At 34.9% G+C, this 27,677-nt stretch overlaps 2 protein-coding genes across 3 annotated transcripts; both read right to left on the bottom strand.

Moving 5' to 3' along the window:
- Positions 1-585: 585 nt before the first annotated feature.
- LOC139119815 (uncharacterized) lies at positions 586-12,001 on the bottom strand. 2 transcript variants are annotated; one of them, XM_070683723.1, is made up of 5 exons: positions 11,798-12,001; positions 10,756-10,934; positions 7,929-8,064; positions 3,978-4,132; positions 586-1,274 (listed from the first exon to the last, which is right to left on the bottom strand). In XM_070683723.1, the coding sequence occupies exons 1-5, from the start codon at positions 11,821-11,823 to the stop codon at positions 1,129-1,131; spliced, it is 642 nt and encodes a 213-aa protein (XP_070539824.1). In that variant the 5' UTR covers positions 11,824-12,001; the 3' UTR covers positions 586-1,128. The 2 variants fall into 2 exon arrangements, with proteins under 2 accessions (XP_070539824.1, XP_070539823.1); XM_070683722.1 differs by having other exon boundaries at positions 11,684-11,999.
- Positions 12,002-13,487: 1,486 nt separating this feature from the next.
- On the bottom strand, positions 13,488-19,654 carry LOC139119827 (uncharacterized). Its single transcript, XM_070683739.1, has 5 exons — positions 19,489-19,654; positions 18,023-18,201; positions 16,767-16,902; positions 15,468-15,622; positions 13,488-14,646 (listed from the first exon to the last, which is right to left on the bottom strand). Exons 1-5 carry the CDS (start codon positions 19,620-19,622, stop codon positions 14,501-14,503), a joined length of 750 nt encoding a protein of 249 aa, XP_070539840.1. The 5' UTR covers positions 19,623-19,654; the 3' UTR covers positions 13,488-14,500.
- Positions 19,655-27,677: the final 8,023 nt, after the last annotated feature.

Below are 27,677 nucleotides of genomic sequence, written 5' to 3' on the forward strand. Positions count from 1 at the left end.
CAGCTGATACCATGCAGCTCGCTGATCATACTGATGTCGATTCATGAACATTCCGTTTTCTCCATCTCTGGCATTTCACCGTGTCGACTTTTTGAATGGCATGATATTTAAAGGTGATGTTTCAAGTTTGATATAGACGGTAGGGATGCAGTTACTTTTCATTTCCTTCGAAAATACATCGTTTTTCAATTCAAAATGAACCGTGAAAGTGCTGGTCATTTTTTGTGCTGAACGTGCGTGTTCAGTGCAGTGCACTGTGCAGTGTGGATTCAGGGCCGATCATGCTGGACGACGCTCACTGGCTTCAAACTCAGTTTAAATTTCCTTTTTTATTCGTTTTCTACAACTACAAATTCACTGGCATTGCCAAAACTATAAAATAATAGCAATAATGCACCCCCTCCCGGCCCATAATGGACTCAAGCAAACTTTGCACTTCATAATGTACTCGGCTTCGCCTCGTACATTATGTCGTACAAAGTTTGCTTTCGTCCATTATGGGCCGGGAGGGGGTGCATTATTGCTTAAAACAGTGATCAATTCTTGCCCGGGCAGTTCCATTCAGAATACAAATACTCTATTCAGTTATTTGAAATTAGCTTTTATTTGAGATATTTCACCAATTAAAAAACAATTATACAGACAGATATATTACAAAAGTACAGTGTTAGCTTTTCTCATTAAACCTGGGAGCTAAAAATCTTTTTTTCTGTTTTCAGAAAAGCAACATTTTCGAGGTATTTATAGCTTTTTAATGCGTAACGTACCATCAAAATATAAACAATTTTCAATTATGGACTGTGAAATCATATCAGAGACCCTATGGCATGTTTGTTTATCTGTTGATTATATGAACTCCTGAGGAGACATAGGTCTTTTTGATCTTTAATACAAAACAGATTGGGATCCACGGTGACCATGCAAAATCAATGAATCAGAACCTGGAAGGTTCATGCAAGTTTCTACATCACAAGTTCCTTTAAGGACACCCTAATGCACATCAAGGTCAAGGGATTTTGCCTTTTATGATACAATTAAAGTTTTCACTGTTTTGAAAGTCAAATACTTGACTGATAAAATTTGATTGTCAAAATGCCATTGATGTCCAGATGTAAAATAGATTGCTTTCTATAATTTTGATGTCGGTTCCAATTTGCCTCTGTGCTGTGGTAAATTATGACCCTGCAAAGTTGTATAATTGAAAGCTTCCAGAACATCTTCATAGACGGATTCCTTCATTTTCTGTAGAATATTCCTGTCATATCCATCTTTACCTGAGGGAGATACAGATAGGTTGCTCATGTTATAATCAGATATGAGAATTGAAATGCTCACTCAATCAGTAGCATTTTGACTTAATCACTGGTAACCTAAAGAGTCTTTCGAATTGGGAAACATTCTGGGCCTCCTAGGTCACTATTTTAGTTTCTATAGTAAAGTTTTTGTCTGCTATTTCACTTAACCCAGATCACAGTTGAGCCAGGATAAAACAAACAAACATAAAAATTAACAAAAATTAAACTCAACAAAACAAACAAGCAAATAAGCAACAAATTAATCAAACAAAAACAAACAAACAATAATATATATATATTATATATATATAATATATATATATATATATATATATATATATATATATATATATATATATATATATATATGTATGTATGTATGTATGTATGTATGTATGTATGTATGTATGTATGTGTACATGTGTGTGTAAGAGGCAGCACTTATATATTTAAGATGTGACGAGAGTACCACTCTCAATTGAAGTATAGTGAGTAGTGGTACTGCTGTCTCATCATGTGCTGTTCAGTCAATTATTTCAATTCTTATTGAACTTATTGTTTTCTCTTACATTTATCTATTCATTCATTTATTTATTTATATTTTGTATTTTTGGGTTTTGTTTGTTTATATATATATATATATATATATATATATATATATATATATTTGTTTATTTGCATGTTTTGTTTGTTAATTTGTCTCTTCATTTTTGTATGTTTTTATTTATTCAACATTACATATTTGTGTTCATTTGTTTATTTTTGAATACTCATTTATTTGTTTGTTAAACCTGGCTCTCCTGTGCCCAGATTAGCAAACAATCACAAGAAACACATGGCCTAAAAACATGTTCATCTGTGTCTTGACTGTTCTAGTGGTATCAGTGGTTATTAAGGACAGGTGGGGTCAATGATCAAGGAGAAAATTACAGACAGATTTGAAATATAAAAAAAAATTAGAACTATTATTATCAGAGAATCCTAACTGATGACAATGCAAATAATGTTGGAGGCATGATGATAGCAAAGACAATGTTGACGATGAAAGTAACACAAGCGACCTAACGGCCGATGTAGCTCCGCTGTGTTTATGTAGAGAATAACTATTTTTGACACATGTTGATGAAGAAGGTGGAAATCTTTAATAGCTCATTTCAGTGGCCAGAAAAAAGTGGCTAAAATAGCTGCAAAAATTGAAGATTTCATCATAATTTGAATATATCACATTGGATCCTCCCTAAGAACATGTCAACCAAAGCTATCTGATGAGTAGTTTTTTGACAATGAAATTTTCTGACAAAAAATGGCAAAAATTGCCCCCAAAAATAAAAATTGCAGATTTCACCATAATTTCAATATATCATATATTAAAATATTCCCTTGAAACCTGTATACCAAATATCAAAGCTATCGACTTGCAGTTTTTGAGAAACAAATTTTTTGACCAAAAATGGCAAAAATTGCCCCAAAAATACAAAATTGCAGATTTCATCATGATTTCAAAAGGTCACATTAAATTCATCAGTAGGAACCTGCATATCCAATTTCAAAGCTATCAGACCAGTACTTTTGAGAAACACATTTTTGACCAAAAATGGAAAAATTGCCCCAAAAATTCAAAATTGCAGATTTCATCATAGTTTCAACAAATATCATTTAGTTCATCTATAGGAACCTGTACACCAAATTTCAAAGCTATCAGATGAGTAGTTTTAGAAATACACATTTTTTGACCAAAAATGGCAAAAATTGCCCCAAAAATACAAAATTACAGATTTCATCACAAATTCAATATATATTACTTAGTTCATCTGTGAAAACAAATGTCAAAGCTATCAGACCAGTACTTTTTGAGAAACACATTTTTTGACAAAAAATGGCAAAAATTACCCTAAATATACAAAATTACAGATTTCATCAAAAATTAAATATATTACTTAGTTCATCTGTAGAAACCTGTATACCAAATTTCAAAGCTATCAGATCAGTACTTTTTGAGGAACACATTTTTATACCAAAAAAGGCAAAAATTGCCTTAAAAATGCAAATTTGCATATTCTGCACAATTTGAACAAATCTGAAATAGATCATTCCTAGGGACCTGTGTACCAAATATCAAAGCTATCTAACAGGTAGTTTTGAAGAAGAAGATTTTTAAAAAGATTTTTTTACCAAAAACTACAAAAATTGCCTTAAAAATACAAATATGCAAATTTCACCAAGATTTGAACAAATCTAACTGAAGTCACCCTAAATAAACTGCATGTCAAATTTCAAAGCAATCGGACAAGTGGTTTCAGAGAAGAAGATTTTTTTACCATAAACAGTAAAAAATGCCCCAAAAATACAAATATGCAGATGTCACCACGATTTGAACAAACTTAAGTAAGGTCATCCAAAGTGAACTGCATATAAAATTTCAAAGCAATCGGACTTGCGGTTTCAGAGGAGAAGGCAATTGTTGACTGACGATGGATGACGGACGCCGGACGACGACGGAAAATCAACCTATTTTATAAGCTCCGCGTCGCTGACAGCAGAGCTAAAAAGAGATGACGATAATGACAAAGAGCAGAGGAAAATTGTCTAGCTTTGAAAATGAATGTACTGCAAACTAAAATCATGACAATTTTGAACATAACATGCAAATATGGTCGATGAGAATACAGCTTTAATTCATACCTATAGCTTTGACGGCCAATTTCTTTGCATCATCCAATAACTGACTTTCATCTGTCACACCATCAAGCATTCCAGTGGGCAAGAGTTCTTCAGAGGTGTACCGTTTACCAAGTATCACAATATCTCTCATCAATGGTCCAGCAGGTATTTTGTGCCTATAAGGGAGAAAAACCGATTAATCATCTGCATTTTTTTTTGAAAAAGAGAAATGTATTTATTTCAACAAGGTCGCAAATAAAACAAATCTACATAACTGTGAATGTGTTAAAATTACAATGCAATTTGTCTGAAAAAACAAAAAATCAGTCATTTAACTTCAAAGATCATCATATAAATGCATTCAGGATGCATTCTTCTCCTTCAAGTCTTACAAGGCTTGAAAACTTTGTGATAAAATCCTCAGCTTTGTGCATCATCTTATAAGTGAAATATAATGTATTCATCCATGAGGAAAGATAACATTTTAATTGCATAACATTGGATTGAAGGGAAACTTTAATCACATCAAAAGTAACCGAATTTCGAATATTCATTGAATAATCATCAGCATAGTAATTTTGTTGGCAGTTTAGCGCCCTCTATCGGTCTTCTTTGAGTAATTGGTCTGATGTGGGCAGTAACAGTGTGGCTAATGGGTGTATCGGGGTGGGGTAGGGGGTGGTGGGGGGTGTATCTTCCACGAAATGCTCTTTGAGCTACGCATATTCATTTCTTTGCTTCCCTACTACCACATTACCCCTATACTTATGCAACTTCACTGGCTTCCAGTACATCATCAGTTTGTATTTTGAACTACTTAACCTGTTCACCCCAATTCCCTGTAAACAGGTCCACACTCACCATTGATAACAATGGGATTGGGCCAAACCATGCTGGTTAAAGGGTTAAACCCTGAATGGGCATGTGAAGGCCCACAATATCTCAGGGATTTAATAACACCTCGTACTTCATCACATGTTCTTTGCTTATCTGATAAATGTCTTCTGCACACGCCAAGATGGAATCTGACTACCTATGGTCGCCGCTTCTTCTCTGCAGCAGCTCCTGTGGAACTCTTTGCCCTTGGACATAAAAACCTCTCCTAATGTCAACATCTTCAAAAGACGCTTAAAAACTTACATCTTTTAGAGAGCATTTTCATCGTAACTCTAAGCGCCACTGAATGAGCATTGTTTAACTTCGGATATTTGGCACTATACAAATTTGTTAGATAAATAGATAGGTGCTGCTGTCATTACTCCCGGTATATTAGAGTTTTCTATTTATTTATTTACTCATTTATTTAGCTGTGTACACATATGTGACATAAGCATAAAATGAAATACAAAACACAAGAAACAGTGAAGTCTTCATCTGCCAGCCTTGCACTTTTCCATTGAGATTGTTTGACACTGGTTTTTGTTTTCTGTATATATGTGGACCACAAATGTGTGACTACACTGTAGGTTATATTATGCACACACAAAACAAACTAAATGTACATGCTTATAAGAGATATTTTCATACACAATATAATGTATTGGAAAATTTTAACTACAGGGTTCAGCTGTTAAGGAGTTACTTTTATCTACCAAATTTGTAAATTATATTTCTCTATGCATAAAAAAACAATAGACTGTATAAGTTATTTAAATATACGAATGTGCCATTTGATGATGAAAATAATAATCTTTACGGCCCTGATACGGCTTTTGCAGCCCGAGGTCGTACGGCGGAAGGGCCCGAGCATGTGAGGGCCCGTATGCCGTATGACCAAGGGCCGCAAAAGCCGTATCAGGGCCGTAAAGGTTTTATCATATACCTTATGGAATGATGTAGTTTACATAATATTCAACATTATCTAGGAGATAAAAATGCGTGCAATATCAAAAATTCATCGCCATTTGTGTCAGTTTTTCATAAATACGATGGCCGCTTCCCGTCGCGGATTGACATACATAATGACATCATTTGTTTACCTGCAGAATTCTAGAACGCGCAAAGCAACATGCGCACTATTACGTGACCAACAGAGATGCAGGCTGAAATTTAGGTGTAAGAAGGACAAAAGGGTGATGTCAGTTTCTTGTCATTTATACGCACTTAGTATACTCAGGATTTCAGTAGAATTTAGAAATAAAAGCTGATGTCACCTGCGCGGCTCCACTGTGCCACCACACGCAACTACGATCTGAGCGAGCAGACGTTTTCCTAATCTCGCGCTGGCTTTGTGTACGAATGGAACGTTTGTGGATAGCAACGCGCCTAGTAACCAGAATCGAGATAGTTCAGTTCTCTCATAGCTTTACACAGGCACGTGAATGTAGGTATATGATAATTCTATTTTTAACAGTTTTTTGCCTACCATGGAAATTAAGCATCTGATTGTCATTTGCACGTAATCCAAACATTAAAGAGAAAACTATGTACGATAGACATGAAATAAAAACATTATAGCCAAATAAGGGATTTTCTACCCTTGATGCAGTGACCATTTCATTACGGAAAGGCTCCATTAACTTAGGAATACCCTATATCCCTATGAGGATCAATTTCACAGACCTGCCACTCCTACAATGGCACTACAATGGCACTAGCTGGATTAGATAAACATAACAATGGAACATTCACACCTTGAGGGATTAAAAGTCTTCTGTTTGTCACCCGAGTTGGTCAGGCAAGGACTCGGGTTTCAGGTACCATGCAAGTTAATGCAGTCTTCCCCTAATGCGCCCTCTTGATGTTGGGCAAATAGTCACCTGCCCAGGGGCACCCTTGTGTGGGCTATGACATGGATGTTGTCAATCTATATCTCAGCTGTTTTAATGAAGGTACATACAATATGTAGCAGGACTTTGAAATAATTTCCATGAAATTTTCCATATCAGGTCCAGGCAGCAGATTATATACCAAATGTGAAGACTTGTTATTTACATTATACATGAATGACTTGCCGATGACTGTATCTGTTCAGTCATTGCTGTTTGCAGACGATGCCAAACTTTTCAGTCGTGTTAAAACTCTTGATGATAGCAAACACTTAGAAAAAAGTCTGTAGATAAACTTGTTCAGTGGTCAAAAATTTGGCGCTTAGATTTGAATGCCAGCAAATGTAAGGTACTTACCATCACCTTAAAAAAGAAACCTATTAAGTTTAATTACCATGTGGATAATTGTTTGCTTGATCATGTTTCTCACATTAAGGATTTGGGTATCATTTTTGATTCCAAACTCACTTTTGTTCATCACATTGACTCTATTGTAGGTAAAAGCCAATCGCATAATTGGTCTCATTAAATGCAATTTTAATCTGATCATTCAAGTTGCTGTCCTTCGACATCTGTTTATTACTATGGTGCGTCCAATTTTAGAATATAATACAATTATTTTCAATTCAATTTCTGACAGTCAGGCAAACCGTATTGAGTCAAATCAGAAACATTTTCTTAGATATTAACATCATAAGCAGGGATGTCACAGTAACTCTTCATCTTGGTGTAATTCTGACTATAAATTGCTCTGTAATTTATTTGAAATTAGACCTTTGTTCTTACGTAGGAAACTATTTGATTGTATGTTTCTGCATAAATGCCTTTTATCTTCCTATGACTCTACAGATTGTACAGGTTTTTGTGGCCTATGCGTACCTAGATACTCTGCTAGACATAGACCTCTATTACACATCCCTTACTGTAGAGTTGATGTTACAAAAAATGGCTTGATTGGACATACGTCACGACTTTTTAATGATTTGATTGACAAGGTGTGCGATGTCGATGTTATTGAAGAATCTCATTCAACTTTTAAAAGACATGTTAATTTGTTTTTGTCATTGTTTGATGTGTAGGGTACTTTTGTGTTTGTTTAAATTTTGGTGTATTTTATCCTTTTCTTTATTTTCTGGTCTGTACGTGGCTGCCTGATGGCGCTGTTGATGAGCAAATAAAATAAAATAAAAATATTACTATGTACCTCATAAGAATCCTCGTTGGATACTTAAATGGTCTGTTGATGTGAACTTCTGGCAAACAAAACCACCCTCTTTTAGTTCTCATGATACGGAAGTCATGACAAAGTGCAAGAATACCACCAGCTGCATAACAGTGTCCTAAAAGATTTGAAAAAGAATATGACCGTGATTCCAAGGAAGTAAAAGATGACATAAAACTGTGATGAATATCATTGAAGGGAAATTATCAAATGATGACAGCAATCCTGCACAGAATCAAGTTGAAGAAAGATATATAATGTCTTTCAAGTGGAAAGTTGGAATCAAAAGTTGTTGATGGCATGCTTGATGTATTTGCTTTAGTGGTCAATTTCATAAAAAAATTGAGATAATTAAAGGATGTTGCTTGCATTGACACACAGATCATCAATGTTTACATAATCGATTTGATTTTTTAAGTAATCAGTGATTCTGAGTGAGAATGTCCCCAGAAATCTGCAAACTGAAATTAAAGTAAACTGTAAGACAGGCAGTTTCTGAGAAGAATATCTGAAGATTTACTCAAAACAGGTCTCCAAAGATTCATGACGTAATTTTATCAAACAAATTGAAGTGAGAATACATCAATATCAAATATTATAACTGTTTGAAACTTAAAGAAAATTTCGATTTTTTTGCAAAAAGAATTGATATTGTTGATACAATTTGAACAAATAACTGAGGTCAGAGGTCACTCAAGCTGCCTTACAAATTACAGCTTACGGCCTTAGCAAATATCAAGCATTTGCACCAAGTAGTTTTTGAGAAAAAATAGTGGCAATGTCACTGTTCATTCCCATATAGTTATCAAAACAAGCCAACAATTGTATGAAACATGGACATACATACAGACAGACTGACATACACAGACTGGCACAGAGTGATGACATTGGCCCTCAAGTGTGCCTTGGCCCATGGAGAGTGATAAAGATATAACAAACAGCTGAATGTACTGATAAAATAGTTAAATAAAAACAGGCACTCAGGGTGAATATGTTACAGCAATTTGATTAGTTTCTTTTCCTTTCCTACTTCTGTGATAATTTTTAAGACAATCAATCTGCAAGGCAGTTTATGTATTGCCAAATACGTTATCTTTTACAAGCACACAGCAAACTGTTCTTGATTTTTCATTTACAATATTTGACATAGACTGAAATACATAACATGCAAACAATGTTTACATTTGTTTTTGAGAAACAAATTTTTGACCAAAAATGGCAAAAATTGCTCCGAAAATTCAAAATTCCAGATTTCAACCTAATTTCAATATATCATAATAACATAAACCCTAGGAACCTGTTCACTAAACATCAAAGCAATCAGACTGGTAAATTTTGAGAAAAAAACTTTTTGACCAAAAATGAGAAAAATTGCCCCTCAAAATACAAAATTGCAGATTTCATCTTAATTTCAATATATCTTATTAACATAAACCCTAGGAACCTGTACACTAAATATCAAAGCTACCAGATCAGTAGTTTTGGGAGAAAAACTTTTTTGACCAAAAAAGGCAAAAATTACCCCCAAAATTAAAAAAACCTAACTTCAATACATTATATCGAGATAAATCTTAGATAAGTGTATACCAAATATCAAAGCTATAAGATCAGTAGTTTTTGGATCAAAAATTTTTGACCCAAAATTGGGAAAATTTCCCCAAAATTACAAATATGATAATATCAATACAATTTGTACAAACTTGGATGAGGTCATCCTGAGGAACATGAATATAAACTTTCAGAGCAATCAGACAAGCGATTTCAGAGATTCCCAAGATTTTTTCACTAAAAACGGAAAAATTACCCTAAAAATACAAACATGCAAATTTCACCCCAATTTGCGCACACATAATTTAGAATACACAACAGAATCTGCATACTAAGTTTCAACCCAATCTGACCAATGCTTACTGAGTTTTAGTCATTTGCAGGATTTTTCCTTTTTTCCCCTCATTTGCATATTTTTGGCTCTGACATGTTGATTTGAACAAATTCACATCTCCACCCCTAGGTGCACCCGTACACCAAATACTAAGACGGCAGCCATTACAGTTTAGGAGTTTTTGATCTGGACAGACTAACAGACATACATACATACATACATACATACACACAGACACCATTTTGCCACCTTATACCTGCCATTTGCATATGTACATATGCATGTATGGGAGCTAAAAACTGTGTAAGTTGATTGATATTGACAGGAAAAGAAATTGATTGGCAAGTATAATTTGAATTTCTCAGACAATGACCTAGCTAAATTTGCTTATTTGTTCTGATATTGTTGTTGCTATCAACCTTGTCACATTTCCATTTGACAGTAAAATATTATTATGTTGATCAGAATAAATGAGAATGTATTAATGACAAGTAGAGTTATTGTATCATCTCTGATCAAGTGAGACTGGTTTAAGCTGTTGCACATTTGTCAGTTGTCAGTTTGGTAGAATCACAATTTTGAAAGTTTTGACACTTAAAAAATTTGACTTCAATGTGTTTTGCTACTTTGTAGTAGTCTGAAAAAGGTACACATAAAGTTTATTTCTGTAAAACTGCAATCAAAGGCAATGCAAAAATAACAACATAATTTTAAGCAGAAAACTTCATATTGTCAGAATGAAATCACCAGTTCTCTTCATATTTTGGAGAGACTTCAAAAGAAACGAGGGAATTCAAGATCAATTTTTGTCGGCAGTTGCTTTACAAAGGACTGATCACTATTCTTACTGTATCCAGTGACGTCATTATAAATGAGAATTTCTAAAGACTAGCCTTTTAGATTTAACGCTGTTTACCTTATACTGACCATTTATTGCTGCAATGGTTGGCATTGGAAATGTCAGGATACGTATGTAGAGTTGATGAAGCAGTCTATAATAAACTTCCAGTGTTTTTGTATCCTGTTGTCCCAGCCAATTCAAGTCCATACCATTGCTGTAAAACTTGCCGACACCGACGGTGATGAGTGCCTCTGCTTTCGTGTTCCTGGAGATGAGATTAGACACAATGTGGGGTGGAGATCACTTTAAAGTGTTCAGTGAACTCTCCCTTGTTATCGTAGTTACTGGGGAGGTACTAGGGACCCTCAATACAGAGACATAGAACTGTTCGACAAATGACATGATTGATTGACCAATGAATCGTTCAGAAGAGATTGTCAAAATCACACACTCAGAACCACGACTGTCCAAAAATCATGTATCTACACACCTCTACGCTGACTTTAGAGTCTGAGTTTAGCTTCCATGCAGTAGTCTTATACTTATGTACCGGTACCTTACAAATCTTTCAAGAAGTTTCCAGTGATCGTAGAAAGTACATTGCAACAGTTCTTTCATGTGATAATTTTTTAATCTATCAAAAGTACTAAGTGCTTTTGCAGGCAAATCTACATTTGTTTGTAGCATACAGCCCCATTAATAGACATCTTTAATACCTCTGGCCAATGCAATCATTACACAGAATTACTTTTCAAATATCTACAGTACCTAATATATCACCAAAAAGATTTGCCAATTAACTAAATTGTTATGGTGAAGAACTTTACAGGTTTATACTAAACTGCCTCAGACATTATAGAATGTAACATGAAGACGATTCATACATTCTGGCATCAGCACACAGGTAGCTAGCACACAGACCTCCATAGCATGAGGTACTTTGACCAATACTATGATAAGAACAATGCAGAGAGCTCCAACACTGGCATTTGCAAAGCAAATACTTTAACTCACTGTACTACAGTATCAAGGGCCTCATGCAGATGGGTCAATGACTCGTTGTTATACCGATTTTCACCATCATTCATCCAAAGTATGGCAAGGTTATCCTGAAATTCTACCCTGTACCTGCGATCCGTGTCTGACATTTTCATAGGGTGTTGTTGAGCTCGTGCCCCTAGCACAGGGTCAAAGTTCAAAGTTTACCAGGCGCTCTCAATAACAAACAATTATGCCTCAGGGTCATTCCCCAGGCACTCCAATATTCACTGCCAGGACACTAGCACTTCACTTGTGGTAGCTTAGGTCAAGGGTCAAAGTCATTTTTCATTGACAAGTCACTTATTTGGTTTTGAATTATGTGTTTTATATAGCAGTACAGCACACAACATACAGCAGAGAAGTCATGAATACAAAGGTTTTTGCAAATAAATGATATGATAAAACACCATTTTGCATGACTCGTCTCAAGTCTGTTCAGTATACAATGCCTCTCAATGGAAGTCTTTTTCATTAAAATGTATTTTCAAATATATAAAATATACAAATATATAATGATATTTTGCCTATTTAAAACTCTTGCAAAACAAAATGATCTCAGTGCCAATGGATTTTAATCTATTTAATAAAATACTTTCTCTTATCTTTAGATATACAACCTAATGTGGTTAACAAAATCACAAATAAAAATAATGGTATTTGTTACACATTTCATAGTTTATTCTGGGAGTCAACTAAGTTACTTCAATTATTTGTGTAAAATGAGAATTGGGATAACCTCCTATCAAGAATAAAGCAGAAATTGCAACGATTAAAGATTTGGTGCAGGTAAGCACCTAAAAGTCTTTCAACATCGTATAATAGAAGGACAGATCAGTAACAATCCAAAGTGGATAAAACATGTTGAAGTAATTCTTGGTAACATTAACTAATTTAAAATGATAATAATGATAGCCATGGAAATAATGTAAATCAATTATAGGAAAAGAATCAATATGAAATTCATAAAATGAGTATATTCAATTATAAAAGAATACAGATTTGTTCAAATTACCATAATATTTGCCTTATATAAATTAAATAACTATTTTCCTTGCTTTTCTTTAAGACTATTTCAATTTTGAAAGAGCTTGCCTGAAGGATTTCAAATTTTGTGTGCAGGTTCCTACAAATGATCTAATTTAATGTGGTCTAGTAGTAATGAATTTGCATATTTGTATTTTTTTAGTTTTTTTTTTTCTTTTTCATGTAAATATTTTCTATAACTACAGGTCAGACACCTATGCATATAGAAGACCATGTTGAAGGTGATTTTTACAAGTTCTTTCACTGTTCAAGGATTTTTCAATATTTTACGGTAGCAAAACTATGGATTCCATAGGTTGTACATAATTTACATATACATTGCATTTTCTGCTGTCTATTCATGGTATAATTCTTTTTAACCCTTTGAGTGCTGTAAATTTTCCCACCAAAATTTTAGTGCAACATTCTAACAATTTTCATGATTTTTTCTGTAATTTTTAAAATTATTTTAGACCAAACAGACATCACTTTCACTGGCTACAGGTTTTCATCAAAATTTTGGCAAAAATCTGAAAAAATTTGACTGGGATACATTTTATAAAGGTGACAAAAGGTGACTTTGGCGCTCAAAGGGTTAATTGTATCTGGCCAGCGAATAGCCCCTGAGGAGTTCTTATCTGTGGGAGCCACACAGTCTCTCATTGCCATTACTTCATGAACACAACAATAATAAGTCATTGCTTTCATAATTCAAGACTTCAAGTTTGATCAAAAGATGGGAAAGGTATATATGTATGTTTCTACACTTGTCTTTATTCAGAGCTGTTCAAATGATGGCTGTATTACATTTGTAATGTTTTGGAGTCAATTTTTTCCTCATTTTTAATTACAGATCAGAATAAAATAATTTCCGTTGAAAATTTGTCAATTCTCTGCTTCAGTTTTCTTCTCATGTAATATTCAGGTGGTATGCACTGATTTATTTCATCAAGAAATCATTTTTGTTAATACAGCATTGCACTTTCAAATGGTCAATAGTGATTGCATTCTGTAAATCTCAATGCTTAACACAGAGACCATTGCAATGTTGATTATTCTCTGTGACGCATCACAGTGGACTCATATCAGCTGCTGGGTTGTTTGTCCAAATACTACTATCAAAATGTAAACAATTTTGCTATTATATCAACTACAGACTGTGAAATAAATTATCTCCATATCCATAATGCTCCATGGCATATTTGTTGATTTACACTCTCGATTCTGTTGGTTGCATACCACAGGGTCCACACACTCAAAGTCACATAAAATTCAAGGACTCTCAGGGACTTTTTCAGCAATTTTCAAAGCCTTTTTGAGGTCCAAAATACCATTTTTCAGATTACACATATCAAAACCATTATGACGATAATTTTTGAAATTTTTTGGTGGATTATCAATTTTCCAAGACTTTCCAATACTCAGTTTCATTTTCAAGGACTTTTCCAAGACTTACCAGGGGGATTTAGGATTTTCCAGGAGTGTATGGGCCCTGTGTATACTATCAGAACAGACATCAGCCATTTTGATCCATTTATAAAACAGAAATGGATTCAGGTAATCATGATCCATGAATCATCTTGTGGTTCATCACAGTTTCTACATCTCCACTCTCTGGGATCAAGGGCGCCCTCACACATCACAGGGTCAACAGTTTTGAATCACTGTTCTGTGCATGATCTATGTCAAATTTTCATTGTTTACAAAAATCAAATCACTGTTCTAAAACTTTGATCATCATAATGCCATTGTAAAATAGACTGCTTTCTATAACTTTGATGTTGGTTTCAGTTTACCGCGGCGCTGTAGCAAATCTTGGTCTTGCAATGTTGTATACTCAAGAGCTTCCACAACATCTTCATAGACTGATTCCTTCATTTTCTGTAGAATATCCCTGTCATATCCATCTTTACCTGAGGGAGATACCGATAGGTAGCTCATGTTATAATCAGATGTGTGAATTGTAATTAAGCACTTATCAACAAGGAATACAGTCAGAGTTAAGATCATTTCAGACATCCATCTGTTTGTTGATTACAATACATTACAGAAACCAGTGGTGAGTTTTCAGGGGATAATGTACCAGTAGACTAGGAATAAAAACATGAAGAAAGGTTGGAATGTCAATGTTAAATGAGATTCATTTGTTAAATTATGATTAAAAGATTACTAAACACCATAAATAATGACGTTGGTGGCTGTAATGAATATGATACTGCTACTGCCAATAATTATTATGACAGCAATGACATTGATGATGATGATGATGATGATGACGATGATGATATGATGATGATGATGATGATGATGATGAGATGATGATGAGATGATGATGATGATGATGAGATGATGATGATGATGATGATGATGATGATGAGATGATGATGATGATGGTCATAATAGTGGTAAGATTGTTAAGGAACAGAGAAAGTGAATGACCAGCTTTGAAAACTGATCTTGTCCTCCAAACAAATCAAAAACTCTCCCGATACTATGAGTTGCACAAATCAAGAACCCTACCATGATGTTGTACAAATCATGCCAATGACCAGAGATTCTTCCAAGCTGTAGTCACTTACCACTGACCTAAGAATGCTTACAAATTACATTAACCAGCTGGTACATACATATGTATACAGGACTGAAGCACAGACATTTCTAGAAATTCCTGAATTGACTCAAGGAGTTAAGGAATGTCAGTTATGGGGCACATTGCCAATAATTCAGGTCATACCTATAGCTTTGACGGCCAACTTCTTTGCATCATCCAATAACTGACTTTCATCTGTCACACCATCAAGCATTCCAGTGGACAAGAGTTCTTCAGAGGTGTACCGTTTACCAAGTACTCCAATGTCTCTCATCAATGGTCCAGCAGGTATTTTGTGCCTGTGTAGTGAGAAAGAGAAATGGTAGAATATTGTGATCAAATGGAATGAATTGACACAATGCAATCACAGCCACTCTATAAAAAATGTGACTGAATGAATACATATTTTGGTACCAACATTTGGAAATAACGTCACTCCACAAGACTGACAGAAGACATGAATCTTTACTAGTCCAATGTTGCAGCCAGGAATTTTAAATCAGGGGACACCGTGTCCCACTATACTTTACTTTGGGGGTCATTTTTACACATTTTGGGGACAACATGCGGCAGTTGTCAATCAAATTTTATATCATTTTGTAATAAATTAGTTTCACACAAAAAAAGTAAAAGTTATTCAGATTGTGTTGCTATGCTTGAATTTCAGGCAAGTATACCATATCTGCCAACAATCAGAGCTCAGTCAGACGACAAGCAAGTTATGAAAGAAAGTACGCACTGGTAAATATAAGCCTCAAAATGATCATGCAAAAAACAAAGGTACTCGTCAGTAATGGGTATTACTTTCAGACTGCACCTAACACAGTTGACTCATGAGTGTGCCTAAGGTGGCCCACAGTATGCGAGAATGTGGGACAATGGGTTCCATTTAGGGGACATTGTCGCAAGGACAAGTCCTGGCTGCAACACTGCTATACAGTCATCTTTTCACAGAACTCCATCTGCATTCTACCAAGAAACCTGTGAGTCACCTCTATCGCAATTACATCATGTAGTACCCAAGACAGTCACCATTAACTTCAATGGTGTGATTTCTTGGTAGAATTTTTCCCAAAACTTTAGGCCAGTTTAGAAGTCACATTTTGCTCTTGCTGTCAACTTGTAATATTCTATCCCAATCCTGCCTCTGTTCAGTTGAGTTTGCATGACAGGGCAATGGAGGGACAAACAAGAGACTTTAATTCAGTTGTGACTCCTCATTTCTACCTCCATACTGTAGCAAATACTATTTGCTTAATAGATCTTTCCGTCACCAGTACTGATCCACCATGTAATCTCAGATTCCACATGTTGTTTCATATCTGTATATTTCCATGATAGCTGATGATCTTTGTTACATTTCCCATGGAAGTTACATTCCTGAACAGTCTTTAAAGTCACTGTACTGGAAATGCCACTCCAGCCTTAAAACCTGCAAGTTACCTGAGAAGCACTTTCATTGGATATTCAAATGGTCTGTTGATGTGAACTTCTGGCAAACAAAACCACCCTCTTTTAGTTCTCATGATACGGAAGTCATGACAAAGTGCAAGAATACCACCAGCTGCATAACAGTGTCCTAAAAGAAGATTGGAGAAAATATAGCCTTGATGACAGAAAACACCTCTATCATTGAAATGTGAAGAAGTAAATCTGGCAAGTCTTAACATTATGCTATGGGTAGAGGGCCTCGATAAGATAAGTATGATTACGATAAATGATGAGTATCACCTATCACAATGAATGTCGGTATAAAAATATTACTGACTCTGACCTTGATGCAGTAATACTGTTATACTCTATGTGTTACTCAAATGCTACAATTTCAAGTCTGAAATCTACTGCAGCATAGAATACACACATCATTAATGATGAAACAATCAAAATCTTTGCTGTGATGTCATATTTTTTATCGATTAAAAGAGAATGGAAGGCTCTTACAAAACTACAAATAGAATTTCAAGATGATAATTATACGGTATAAGCAGTCTTTGAGACGATTAAACTGTACTAAAAATACAAATTACTAGTTGCATCATATTTTGAACAAATCTGGACAAGGGCATCTGTAACAACTAACTTGTGAATCAAATTTCAATGCAACTGAAAACCTGCTTGAGATTTGTTAGTTTACGATGTATAGGCCAGCACCCCTAGGGATAAGGGTACCTAACAAATAGATTGTCTGGATTGATCACATTACCTTGTAACCCTTTTACAAGTAATCAACCAGAGCTATTGTAAATCATGGTTAATCCTGTTTTAGTTTAATATTTTGGTAATCAATGGTGAATTAACTGTGAACATTTATGGTCAAAGGATTTTCCATGGCCACTTTTGACAATGCAGCATTTGTTAAATTGACCAACATTCCTTTTTGTTTTGATTTCTTAAAATTATGTTATTTAAAAACTGTCCAGGAGGCACTGGCAAAGTGAGACATAGATTGAATAACTACATTGCTGTATGAGGTACTGTAGCCACGGACAAATTGTCACAATCAACATGCTCAGTTCTCAAGAAAACTTCATCTAAAAATTTTCTTACAGATACTTTTGAGAGGCTTCAAATTTTCTTCAGCTGACATGGCAGCTTTCAAGATTTTGCACATGCTGGACTCCTAGTCCAGAAAAGGACTTGATCTGTAAATTTTTCCGGAACAAATTTTACGCCATCCTGTTGAATATTACAATACTCACCATTTATTGCTGCAACAGTTGGCATTGGAAACGTTAAGATTCGTTTGCATAGTTGGTGAATCAGTCTGTGGAAAGTTTCTAATGTTTTTACATCCTGTTGTCCCAGCCAATTCAAGTCCATACCATTGCTGTAGAACTTGCCGACACCAACTGTAATGAGCGCCTCTACATCACTGTTCCTAGGGGTGACAACAATTACCAGGGAGATACACTTGGTTGTAAGCAAAGTCTGTTTATATCAGCTTTTCTGTGGCGTTTGTCTCCATAGAGGGTTTGATTTTGGGATGTCATTTGACATATCAACAACTGTTCCACATTGACATGAATGAATATCAACAGTCTTTACAATCAATTAATCAATCTTTATTATACTCAACTCACACTAGCAGAGAGCGCATTGGTACATTCCGAAATTGGAGAAAGTACAAAACTGAACACTTTCAAGAGAACAAAAAAGTACAAGTTGTACAATAAACAAACCGTTTAACAGTGGGAAGGCTACTGGAGGGTCAGCACAAATCAGTACAGTACCGTATAGGGTAAGACAGTACCACCATAGAGAACAACTGGAAACAACCTACACCTGTTCATTATGTACAACTAACAACTCCAGTCATGCAAATCTCAATACTCAAAATCTAAAATCTCTCTTTTTACCTCTCAGGGAATTTTCATGGCAATAACGTAAACGTTTTACGCCTATTTTTCATCTGATTATATATTTTTTTTTTATGAGTAGATCTTCGCTCTAAAGTATTGTTCTACATATCAATTTTCCGGGCAGAGTATACCTATGACCCAAGGTCCGAAGTCTGGACCCATCGGGAGAAATTAGACAATCTAGTAGCCTAGAGCATGCCCAGTAGACTAGAGTTCGTTCTACCTTGGACGTAAAAGAATACTATAACCCCATGCTAATTACATCATGGGTGTACACAAATATTTTGTACATCCATGATTACATGCAACCAATAACACCTTCGATAGATTACAACTTCTTCTTTCAATATTTAAGTGTTTGCCTTTCACCAGAGCTGTGGTGTTTTCAGACGGGATTTCTGTCATATACAGGCTGGTTTTGAGTTTTACGACTTCGGGTCAAAAGTCGTACACCTATAGTCAAGACCCGAAGCGCGTAAAAGGCAAAAATCCCGTCTGAAAACACCACAGCTTTGGACCCGCAGCAACTGTGCATGCAGGTATATGTGTTACCGGGCTACGATCGTTGTTGGAGGTGGTATAAACACGAGGGTACAAACAACACACAGACTTGCTACAGTTCCGTAGCCCGGCCATTTTGTACCCGTTACACTAGCCCTGCGTACGATGCTGTGTGTTCCGCTACAGCTAATAGCCCCGCTCACCACACGGGGCTATTAGCTGTAGCGGAACACACAGCATCGTACGCAGGGCTACCGTTACACGTACCTAAAGTGGCTACATAAAAACTAAGAACCTTCACTTACTCAACTATTGTATCGAGGGCCTTATGTAGAAGGGTCAATGACTCGTTGTTATACCGATTTTCACCATCATTCATCCACAGTATGGCAAGGTTATCCTGAAATTCTACCCTGTACCTGCGATCTGTGTCCGACATTCTTACGATTTCTGTTCTGTGGGTCAACGACCTTTGAGTATAGGGTCAAAGTTCAAAGTTTGCAATAGTTGTGCAGTGTCCTCCACTCGATAATAATAATCTTTATTACCCTTAATCGTATTAATGTTACAATTCAGTAATGAATGTACATCTGAGTTGTGCTGTGATAAAGGGTAAACGGAAACGGAAAATAGCAGATGTTAGTCTATGTGTATAGATACGTAAAAAAGAAAACCATAAAAAACGTATAGAAAATATATTTAAATATGATATACATATATGTAAAAATGAATGTAACTCTTCATCACTTAAAACACTAATCGTGTAAGAGTAGACTTGAAAGTGCTAAGTAACTAACTTAGTGAATAAGAACAACTACATAAATAGATAAATATATAACTAAATAAATACATTACGAGTAAGTAGAAAATACGTAAAATAAAAACAAAACAAAACAAAATGTATAGAGAAATATATATATTTATATATGATATACATATTTGTAAAGTTGAATATAACTCTTCATCACTTAAAACACTAACCGTGTATGAGGAGACTTGAAAGGGAGTGTCTGAACGAACTTCTACTAGTTTTTGTTTTAATTTGTTTAGGTAATGTATTCCAATAGATGCAACCTGTATATGATATTGAGAACTTACCCAAGGAAGTGTTGACACTTGTGACATAAAGGTTACCATTAATTTTATGACGTGTACTGTAGCAATAAGAAGGCAACTGACAGTATGTTGTAAGACTGTGTGACCAGTTATTATTTATAAGCTCATACATGAATGTACTGATATGTAATTTATGTACTTTGTATATATCGAGAATATTTAGTTGTTTGAACAGAGTAGCTGAGTTTGCTGTGAAGTCACTGAAAGTTATAGCTCTGACTGCCATTTTTTGCGAAAGAAAGATACTATTGAGATGTGAGGGATATGTTGAACCCCAAACTTCAATACCATAAGTGATGTGTGGTAGGATGAAAGTTTTGTAAAGAAGATTAAGGATATTGCGTGGTAAAAACTGTCTCAATTTGAATAGGATGCCAAACTTTTTTCTGGTAATAGAATTAATCATTTTAATGTGCTTTGACCATTTGAGATGTCTGTCCATGTGAATACCTACAAATGATGTCACTTCAACCTCATTGATAACTGTATTATTGATGTGCAGAGTACCATTCAAGAAAATATTTTTGGTATGATTTCTGAAGACAATGCAATTTGTTTTGAGGTGTTCACTTACAGTAAGTTTGTTAGCCCTGCACCAGTCCACTACAGTATTGAGGTGAATGTCGACAGTATTTAAATTTATATTAATTTGGTTAGCAGGGAACGTATGAAATAGATTGGTATCGTCAGCAAACAATCTAAAATTGAAGTATGTGGAGGAACGGGCAATGTCATTGATAAATAGTAAAAATAGGGTAGGCCCAAGGACAGATCCTTGTGGTACTCCACATGTAACATTAAGGTATGATGAGGTATTATTATTGACAGAGACTAGTTGGGATCTATTGTGTAAGTAATTTCTAAACCAAAGTAAAGGAAGACCTCGAATACCATAGTGAGCAAGCTTAGAAAGAAGAATTTCATGATTGATTGTATATACGGCTAGTTTTCAATCGGGTTCGAACCCACAACATACTGCATCAGTCGCCTAGCGGAGAGGCCACAGACAGAACCGCTCGGCTAAATCTCCACTCCAAAAAGAGTGGTTCAATAGCCGGCTAAGTTCAAAAGCCTTAGAGAAGTCAAGGAAAATACCAAGTGTAACTTTGCCATTATCAAGTTGTTTGATAAGATAATTGATTAGATTTACAATTGAAAGTTTTGTGCTGTATTTATGACGAAATCCATATTGATGCTCATATAAAATATTGTTTTTTCTATGTACTGAATTGAGCGTGCATTGACAATTTTTTCTACAATCTTACTTAACAGGGGCAATACTGATATAGGTCTATAATTTCCGGGATTAATTGTTGTGCGCTGATGCTTTATAATGGCTTTGTGACCTATTCTTCAGATAAAGCTGAGCGCGAATGATACTTTTGTTCAAATTTTGCCAAAGGCTAAATGAATGAATGTGAAAGGCTGTTCTTTTCTTTCTCGGAAAATGTGTTTTCTTCGATGCGAAGGTGGCACCGTGCACCATTAAGGAAGGCTTCATTATTAAGGCCTACAAGTCGGTGGTGGTGAAACTTTGGCAATGTAAAAGATGACCCCCCCCCCTCAAAGTATTTATTTTAAAATATGACTCCTCCCCCAAATAAAAAAAAATCATCAAATGTAACATGTATCACGTCCTGGGTAAAAATAAATAAGGTTAACATAAAATTATTATTCAGGCATGATGTAGGCGTACTAGGTGGATGTGGCACTGAAATTTAATCCAGCTTTACCCACAAAATATTCAGTGTATTGATAGAAAATATAGACTGCATATGTGGCACGACCATTGTTATTGTTGACAAATTAATTAAAGTCCGGACTTGAATGCAATTTCACACATTTTGCCTTTAGGGAGCGTTCAGTTATTACAGCCGGGGGTGGGCCGGCAAAATCCAGGGGGGTCACCTAAAATTTGAAAACTGCAAAGGGGGGATCATATATTTTTCAAACAGCTCAGAGGGGTGGTCACGTAATTTTCACAAGTATCTGTCTCGTCAAAAAGCAGTTTCAGTGTTCAGAAATATTCTGAGAGATAAAAATGATTTACTGCATGATTTCATTCTCTGAAGTCATTAAATCTGAACAAAAGTATAATTATCTGTCACATAAACATCTTGACCAGGCAACTCTGAGGCTTGTCTCATTGTAAATCGAGCTAAATGAGGGCAATGAGTAATTCCTATTACTTACATATTAGATATATAGCAAGTTTTGTCAGGGAAATTATTGAACAGTTACCTGTAGACTTCTCGTACCATGAAAAGTGAAATTATACTTTTATGTGAAATTCCAATATCATAATTGTTGTCAACATCTGAACTTTCAAATACCCTATTTGAATCAAGTACATTTGTACCAATAATCAGACACCTATAAAAGCACAAATTTATTTAGTCTAGCATTGTGAACAAATTATTCATGGTTTTCAAATAGACTCCAATAGTGAATCAACATTTTGGTGAAATTCCCAAATCCAATTTCTTGCACACATATCAACCTTAAACCATCCTATAGTCTAATAAGTACTTTAAAATGAATTATCAAACGTCCATAAATACACAGATTTAGATAGTTTTGAATCGGAAAAAATTATTCATATTTTATCATATACTACAAGATACAAGATAACACAAATATTTAACAAAGTTACGCTGTACAGCTTCTAGCTTGTCTGAGTACACTTTTTCAATACTGTTACAAACAACTGAGACATGTTCAAGTTTACTTCTGATCTGACGAATGTTTTGTAAACCTCGAACAGGGCATCCATCTACAAAAGTTAACCTGGTGTCAAGTGTCACACCTAGATCACTGTAAGTATAAACTGTCTCCAAATTGCTGTGTGCATCATTTTTATACGCCCTGTCAGTTGGCAATCTTTTCAAAGAAAAACGAAGTACCACACACTTGGCATATTATAATTAAGCTGCATTTATCATTTCTCAGACCACGTGGGCAAGTAGTTGATATCATCTTGTAACACTGAACAGTCATTCACACTACGTATTATCTTAAACAACTTCAGATCATCTCAAAGCCTAATGAGCCACATTTAAACTTGCGAAAAATGTTATCCAAATAAAGAATGAAACACAATGGTCGTTGCTGTGACCCCTGTGGAACTCCTGGTTTAACTAGAACAGGGTCTGATCTACACCCTTTAACATTAACTACATGGGATCTATCAGTAAGGTAGCTACCAAAGCAGTCACGGAGGGTGTCTTGTATTCCATACGTACTAAGTTTGTATACTAAATATTTATGAATGACTTTGTCAAATTATATATATGTCATCATTTGCCTCATTCACAGAAAAAAACGAGCTTTAGGCCAAAAAAAAGAAATGTTTCTGGTCAGCGCGCGCGACACTTGAACAACAGCGCGTCACCCTTTTTTTCCTGTTTGTGGCCGGCGGCCGTGGCTGACACCAAACCAAAATGGCTGAAGAGGAAGAGAAAATTCTTTGGGGGGCATGATCAGTGACTGCATGAACATTATATATGTGACTATATTGATAAAATATAAAACTGACCCTCCTCCCCCTTGAGGGAAAAAAATAAAATATAAAAAAAATAAAATGCTCGTCGCCGCACCATTTTTTAAAGAAAGACCTGACCAGAAACATTTCTTTTTTTAGCCTTATTCAGCAAGATAGATAGATTAGTCTCACAGGATTACCCAGGCAAAACATGTTTTTATCAGATAAAACATATTTTACGTCACAGTGTAATGATGCGTAAGTAATCAAGGCTGTATTCCGATAATAACTTGCCTGTCTGCGTGCATAGACGTACTTAGAATACACAATTAATGTCGACAATGTGTTTTTAACAAATAATACACCATTTGACAAAATACTTGCTAAAATTGGTCCTGTTGAAATATGCACTTCAGGTAATTTCATTAGTCTAATGACATTCAGAGTAATGATCGGAAAAAAAACTTTTAGAAGTGGAACTCTTAGAAGTGAGAAGATTTAGTCTATGTTATTTGAACAAAGTTAACCAAAGTTGCCCTTTTCAGCATACTCAACGGCAATCTTAACTAAGATTTCTGAGGTAATCTGATTAGAATCAGATGTCGAGATGTTCTTCGTCTCTACCATCAACATTACTTTTAACGTTAAACGTTAACGATGCTGTTCATGCCTCTCTAGAGACAGCATATTTAGTAAACATTGAAGGATTACAACTGCTAAAAGACGGAGTACATCACTGCATCTGATTTTCATCAGAATGTTGAGGTTTTAACATTCAGGTCAGATAAATCGTGCTTAGCATACCTTTGGGAGCAACAGTAGTAGACGGCTTTGTGCGTTGTACACATTAGTCAACACAAAGTCACAAACATCGAATCCCGGTCCTGATTGTCGAGACACTGAAATTCATTCAGCACATTATATGGCAGTATGTGAAGGAGTAAGTAATCCAAAAATTAACTTGCCCGTTTGCATGCATAAATCTATTTAGAATACAGTAAAAACATTCTCAAAAAATTTGTTTATGACAAATAGAACACCATTCGACAAAATATTTGGAAACAATCGACCTGAATGATGAGCAAAATGCACTTCAGATAATTTCATTAGTGTACTAACATTAAAAAGAAAACTTCATCTTGTCAAAAAGGCTTCATTAACTCAAAAGAACTAGATGAAAGTAAACATGGTATATACAAAGGCGACTTGCAAGGATCTAATATAATTTTGGTATACTTTGTTGGATTATGATGATTAATGGCAAGGATCAGTGCAATCTACTGATTTCATTTTCCTCGAATCTGAAGTGTGCTCTAGTCATGACTAACGTAAGATTGACCGTGATTATAATGTCTTCTGCTTGCAACCAAGATACATGATCTTGTGTGGGCCAGATGTATTTTCCATTGCAACTGTCTTCATGTATTTCACGTGCAAGAATTCTCCACCTTGTTGAATGATGTACAAAAAGCAATTGTAAGCAGCATATACTTAGAAGTAATGCTCATCTTGTTTGAAGTGCATAATTATATGTTAAACTGCACTCAAACATATGTTTTTTAAAGGACCTGAACAGAGTTAGGATATTGACCTTTCATCTTGATTTTGTTTCAGTTGTACTCTCATCCTCATTACACTGAGTGACATTAGATTTAGGGTTCACGTCTGAAAGTAAAAACAATTATAAGATTTTTCCGATGCAGAATCCTATATTTACCTTTAAGTGCACATGTAAGCAATGTACTAGTATGTAGGTAAGTTGATGATTGAGCTCAAACGTTTACCCCTTAAGGTGCCATAGACTTCACGTGTAAAAGATTCCTTTAAGACTCTGAGGGCAATAATAAAAAGACTACAATCACTTTACGTCAAAATTACTTACACTTTGTGATAAATTTTATAACATTAATGACTTTACCATGAATTAATATACCATGTAACATTGTAACCAGAGTGACTAAATAATGTATTTACTAATATAAACAAAGTAAAAATTCAAAGATGTTTTCCTGTTTGCTTGGAATGTAACAATTAACATCTGCCTTCAAACGCAACATGCCGTTTACTAGCCATGTCAACATTTTTTTTCAAAACTATATTTTTCCTCGTATATAACAACAACATTGTATAACTAAACAGTGTATTGAAACGAAACTACAGGATAATGCAAAATACTTAAAAGAACGGGCCTGTCCACGTGTAGGTTGATGTAGCTCGAGAATGCGTAAGTGTGTTTCCTTAAATGTATAAGGTTCTGTTGTTGTTAGTTGAATTCTTATTCAGATAAGAAACCAGTTGCCAACAATAAAAATACAGTTTACTTACATGTACAAGCTGAGTTGGCAAGCGGAAAATTGTGTATTTCGACAGCTTTAGGGTAAAATAAGAAACTCTGCTCGACAGAAAAAAAAACCGAAATTCTTGAAAATCATCAAACGTTACAACTTCTAGCGTTTTAACTTAATGTAGTGCAGTGCATTCTGTAAACTTCGTCAGAATTTTTCATTTCCTTAATGCTTTGGGAACCTTGAGAACAGCTTTGAAAAATCCGTGGCTTCGAATGCCAGTGATAGAATTGGTCAGTAGATTTTGCCTTTCACGAATACATACTATTTTAAGCAAAATAATAGTTTCTAGGATAAGAATCCAAGAACACGAATTGATATTCAAACAAAAGAAAACCAAGAGAAAATAGTTAACATAGAGAGTGCATATGAACAATATTGTATCAAGATAAGTTGGAATAGATGTAACTTTCTTGTTTCTTCCCCCAAGCATTTACTGTCTTCAAATAATGGTATAAGATTTAATGAACATTTTTAAAGAGCTGATACCATTTAACACCCTATGTACGTGCAGCATCAATACTGTAACGTGTAACCAAAGCCAGATTGTAAAGTGAAAAGTGAAAAATACAGGTGTTCAGTATGGATAAGTGTGCATGTGGAACGGATAATTTGTATTCGATGGATTGGAAAACCAGTAATGTTTTTCAAATCATATACTGTATCTCATTATCATCAAATACAGTCCATACCAAAATAGAAACTGAAAATGGCAAGGGCTTATTTTGATCGTTCAATTTTGAAGAAACTGTTCAAGCTATCCCAGAAGAATGTTATACCTTGCTTGTTTTCTTGCTCTAGTTAAAGTATTGTAAAAGTTAAGAATGTTTGTGATGTTTGTAATTATATCCATATTCATACAAACAATTGACATAGAACAGAAATAATTTTGTTCAGTCATTACGCTTATAAGAAGTTTTATTCTTAAATGTTTGATATTTTGTTGAAGCTTAGTAGAACAGAGCTCTTCAAGAGAATGTAGTTCAGTTATCGAGAATGGATGTCTTCAGTGTCACAAAAAAGTTTGAGACCATTTCGGTTTTTCAAATCTTATATAAAATATATTTGAGGATATTTATGTCCATACACTTAATTTTTTTAAGCTATTCGAACTTTTCCATCATAATAAAATCATGATTAATTGTAAGAAATAACTGTACGTCCAGTTGGACTGTATGAATTGGTATTTTCTTCAAATAGTATACTACTGTATTCTTTGAATTTTGCATGTTTTCCCACAAAAACTCTTATATCTCTATTTTCATTCATGGAAGGAATGCAAGGAAATGAGTCTCTTTTTATCAAACTCCTAGTTTCTAGTTTATGTTTTCCCACTTTCTACTTTTCTCATGAAACTCTCTTGAAAGTCTTTACAGTGCATTTCACATTACCGTCACAGCACACAGTCTCAGACAAACACATGTAGAATATACACAATTAGCTTCCATATCTCAACACATATCAAAGTTTCCGATTCATTCATAGATACAGTAAAATAGTATGAGTCTATCTGGCCAGATAGCTAATCAGTTATAGAACATCTTTATTAAAT

This window comes from Ptychodera flava, chromosome 20 (assembly GCF_041260155.1).
Source record: "Ptychodera flava strain L36383 chromosome 20, AS_Pfla_20210202, whole genome shotgun sequence".
Lineage (NCBI taxonomy): Eukaryota > Metazoa > Hemichordata > Enteropneusta > Ptychoderidae > Ptychodera > Ptychodera flava.

Excerpts from the sequence above, each read along its gene's own strand:
- LOC139119815 (XM_070683722.1), bottom strand. The coding sequence starts at position 11,823 with ATGAAAATGTCAGACACGGATCGCAGGTACAGGGTAGAATTTCAGGAT. Across the intron at positions 4,133-7,928 it reads CCAACGAGGATTCTTATGAG|GCACAAAATACCTGCTGGAC; the intron begins GTACATAGTAAT and ends TCTCCCTTATAG. Across the intron at positions 1,275-3,977 it reads ATTGGCCGTCAAAGCTATAG|GTAAAGATGGATATGACAGG; the intron begins GTATGAATTAAA and ends TATCTCCCTCAG.
- LOC139119827 (XM_070683739.1), bottom strand. The coding sequence starts at position 19,622 with ATGTCGGACACAGATCGCAGGTACAGGGTAGAATTTCAGGATAACCTT. Across the intron at positions 18,202-19,488 it reads GCCCTCGATACAATAGTTGA|GAACAGTGATGTAGAGGCGC; the intron begins GTAAGTGAAGGT and ends TGTCACCCCTAG. Across the intron at positions 16,903-18,022 it reads AACTGTTGCAGCAATAAATG|GACACTGTTATGCAGCTGGT; the intron begins GTGAGTATTGTA and ends ATCTTCTTTTAG.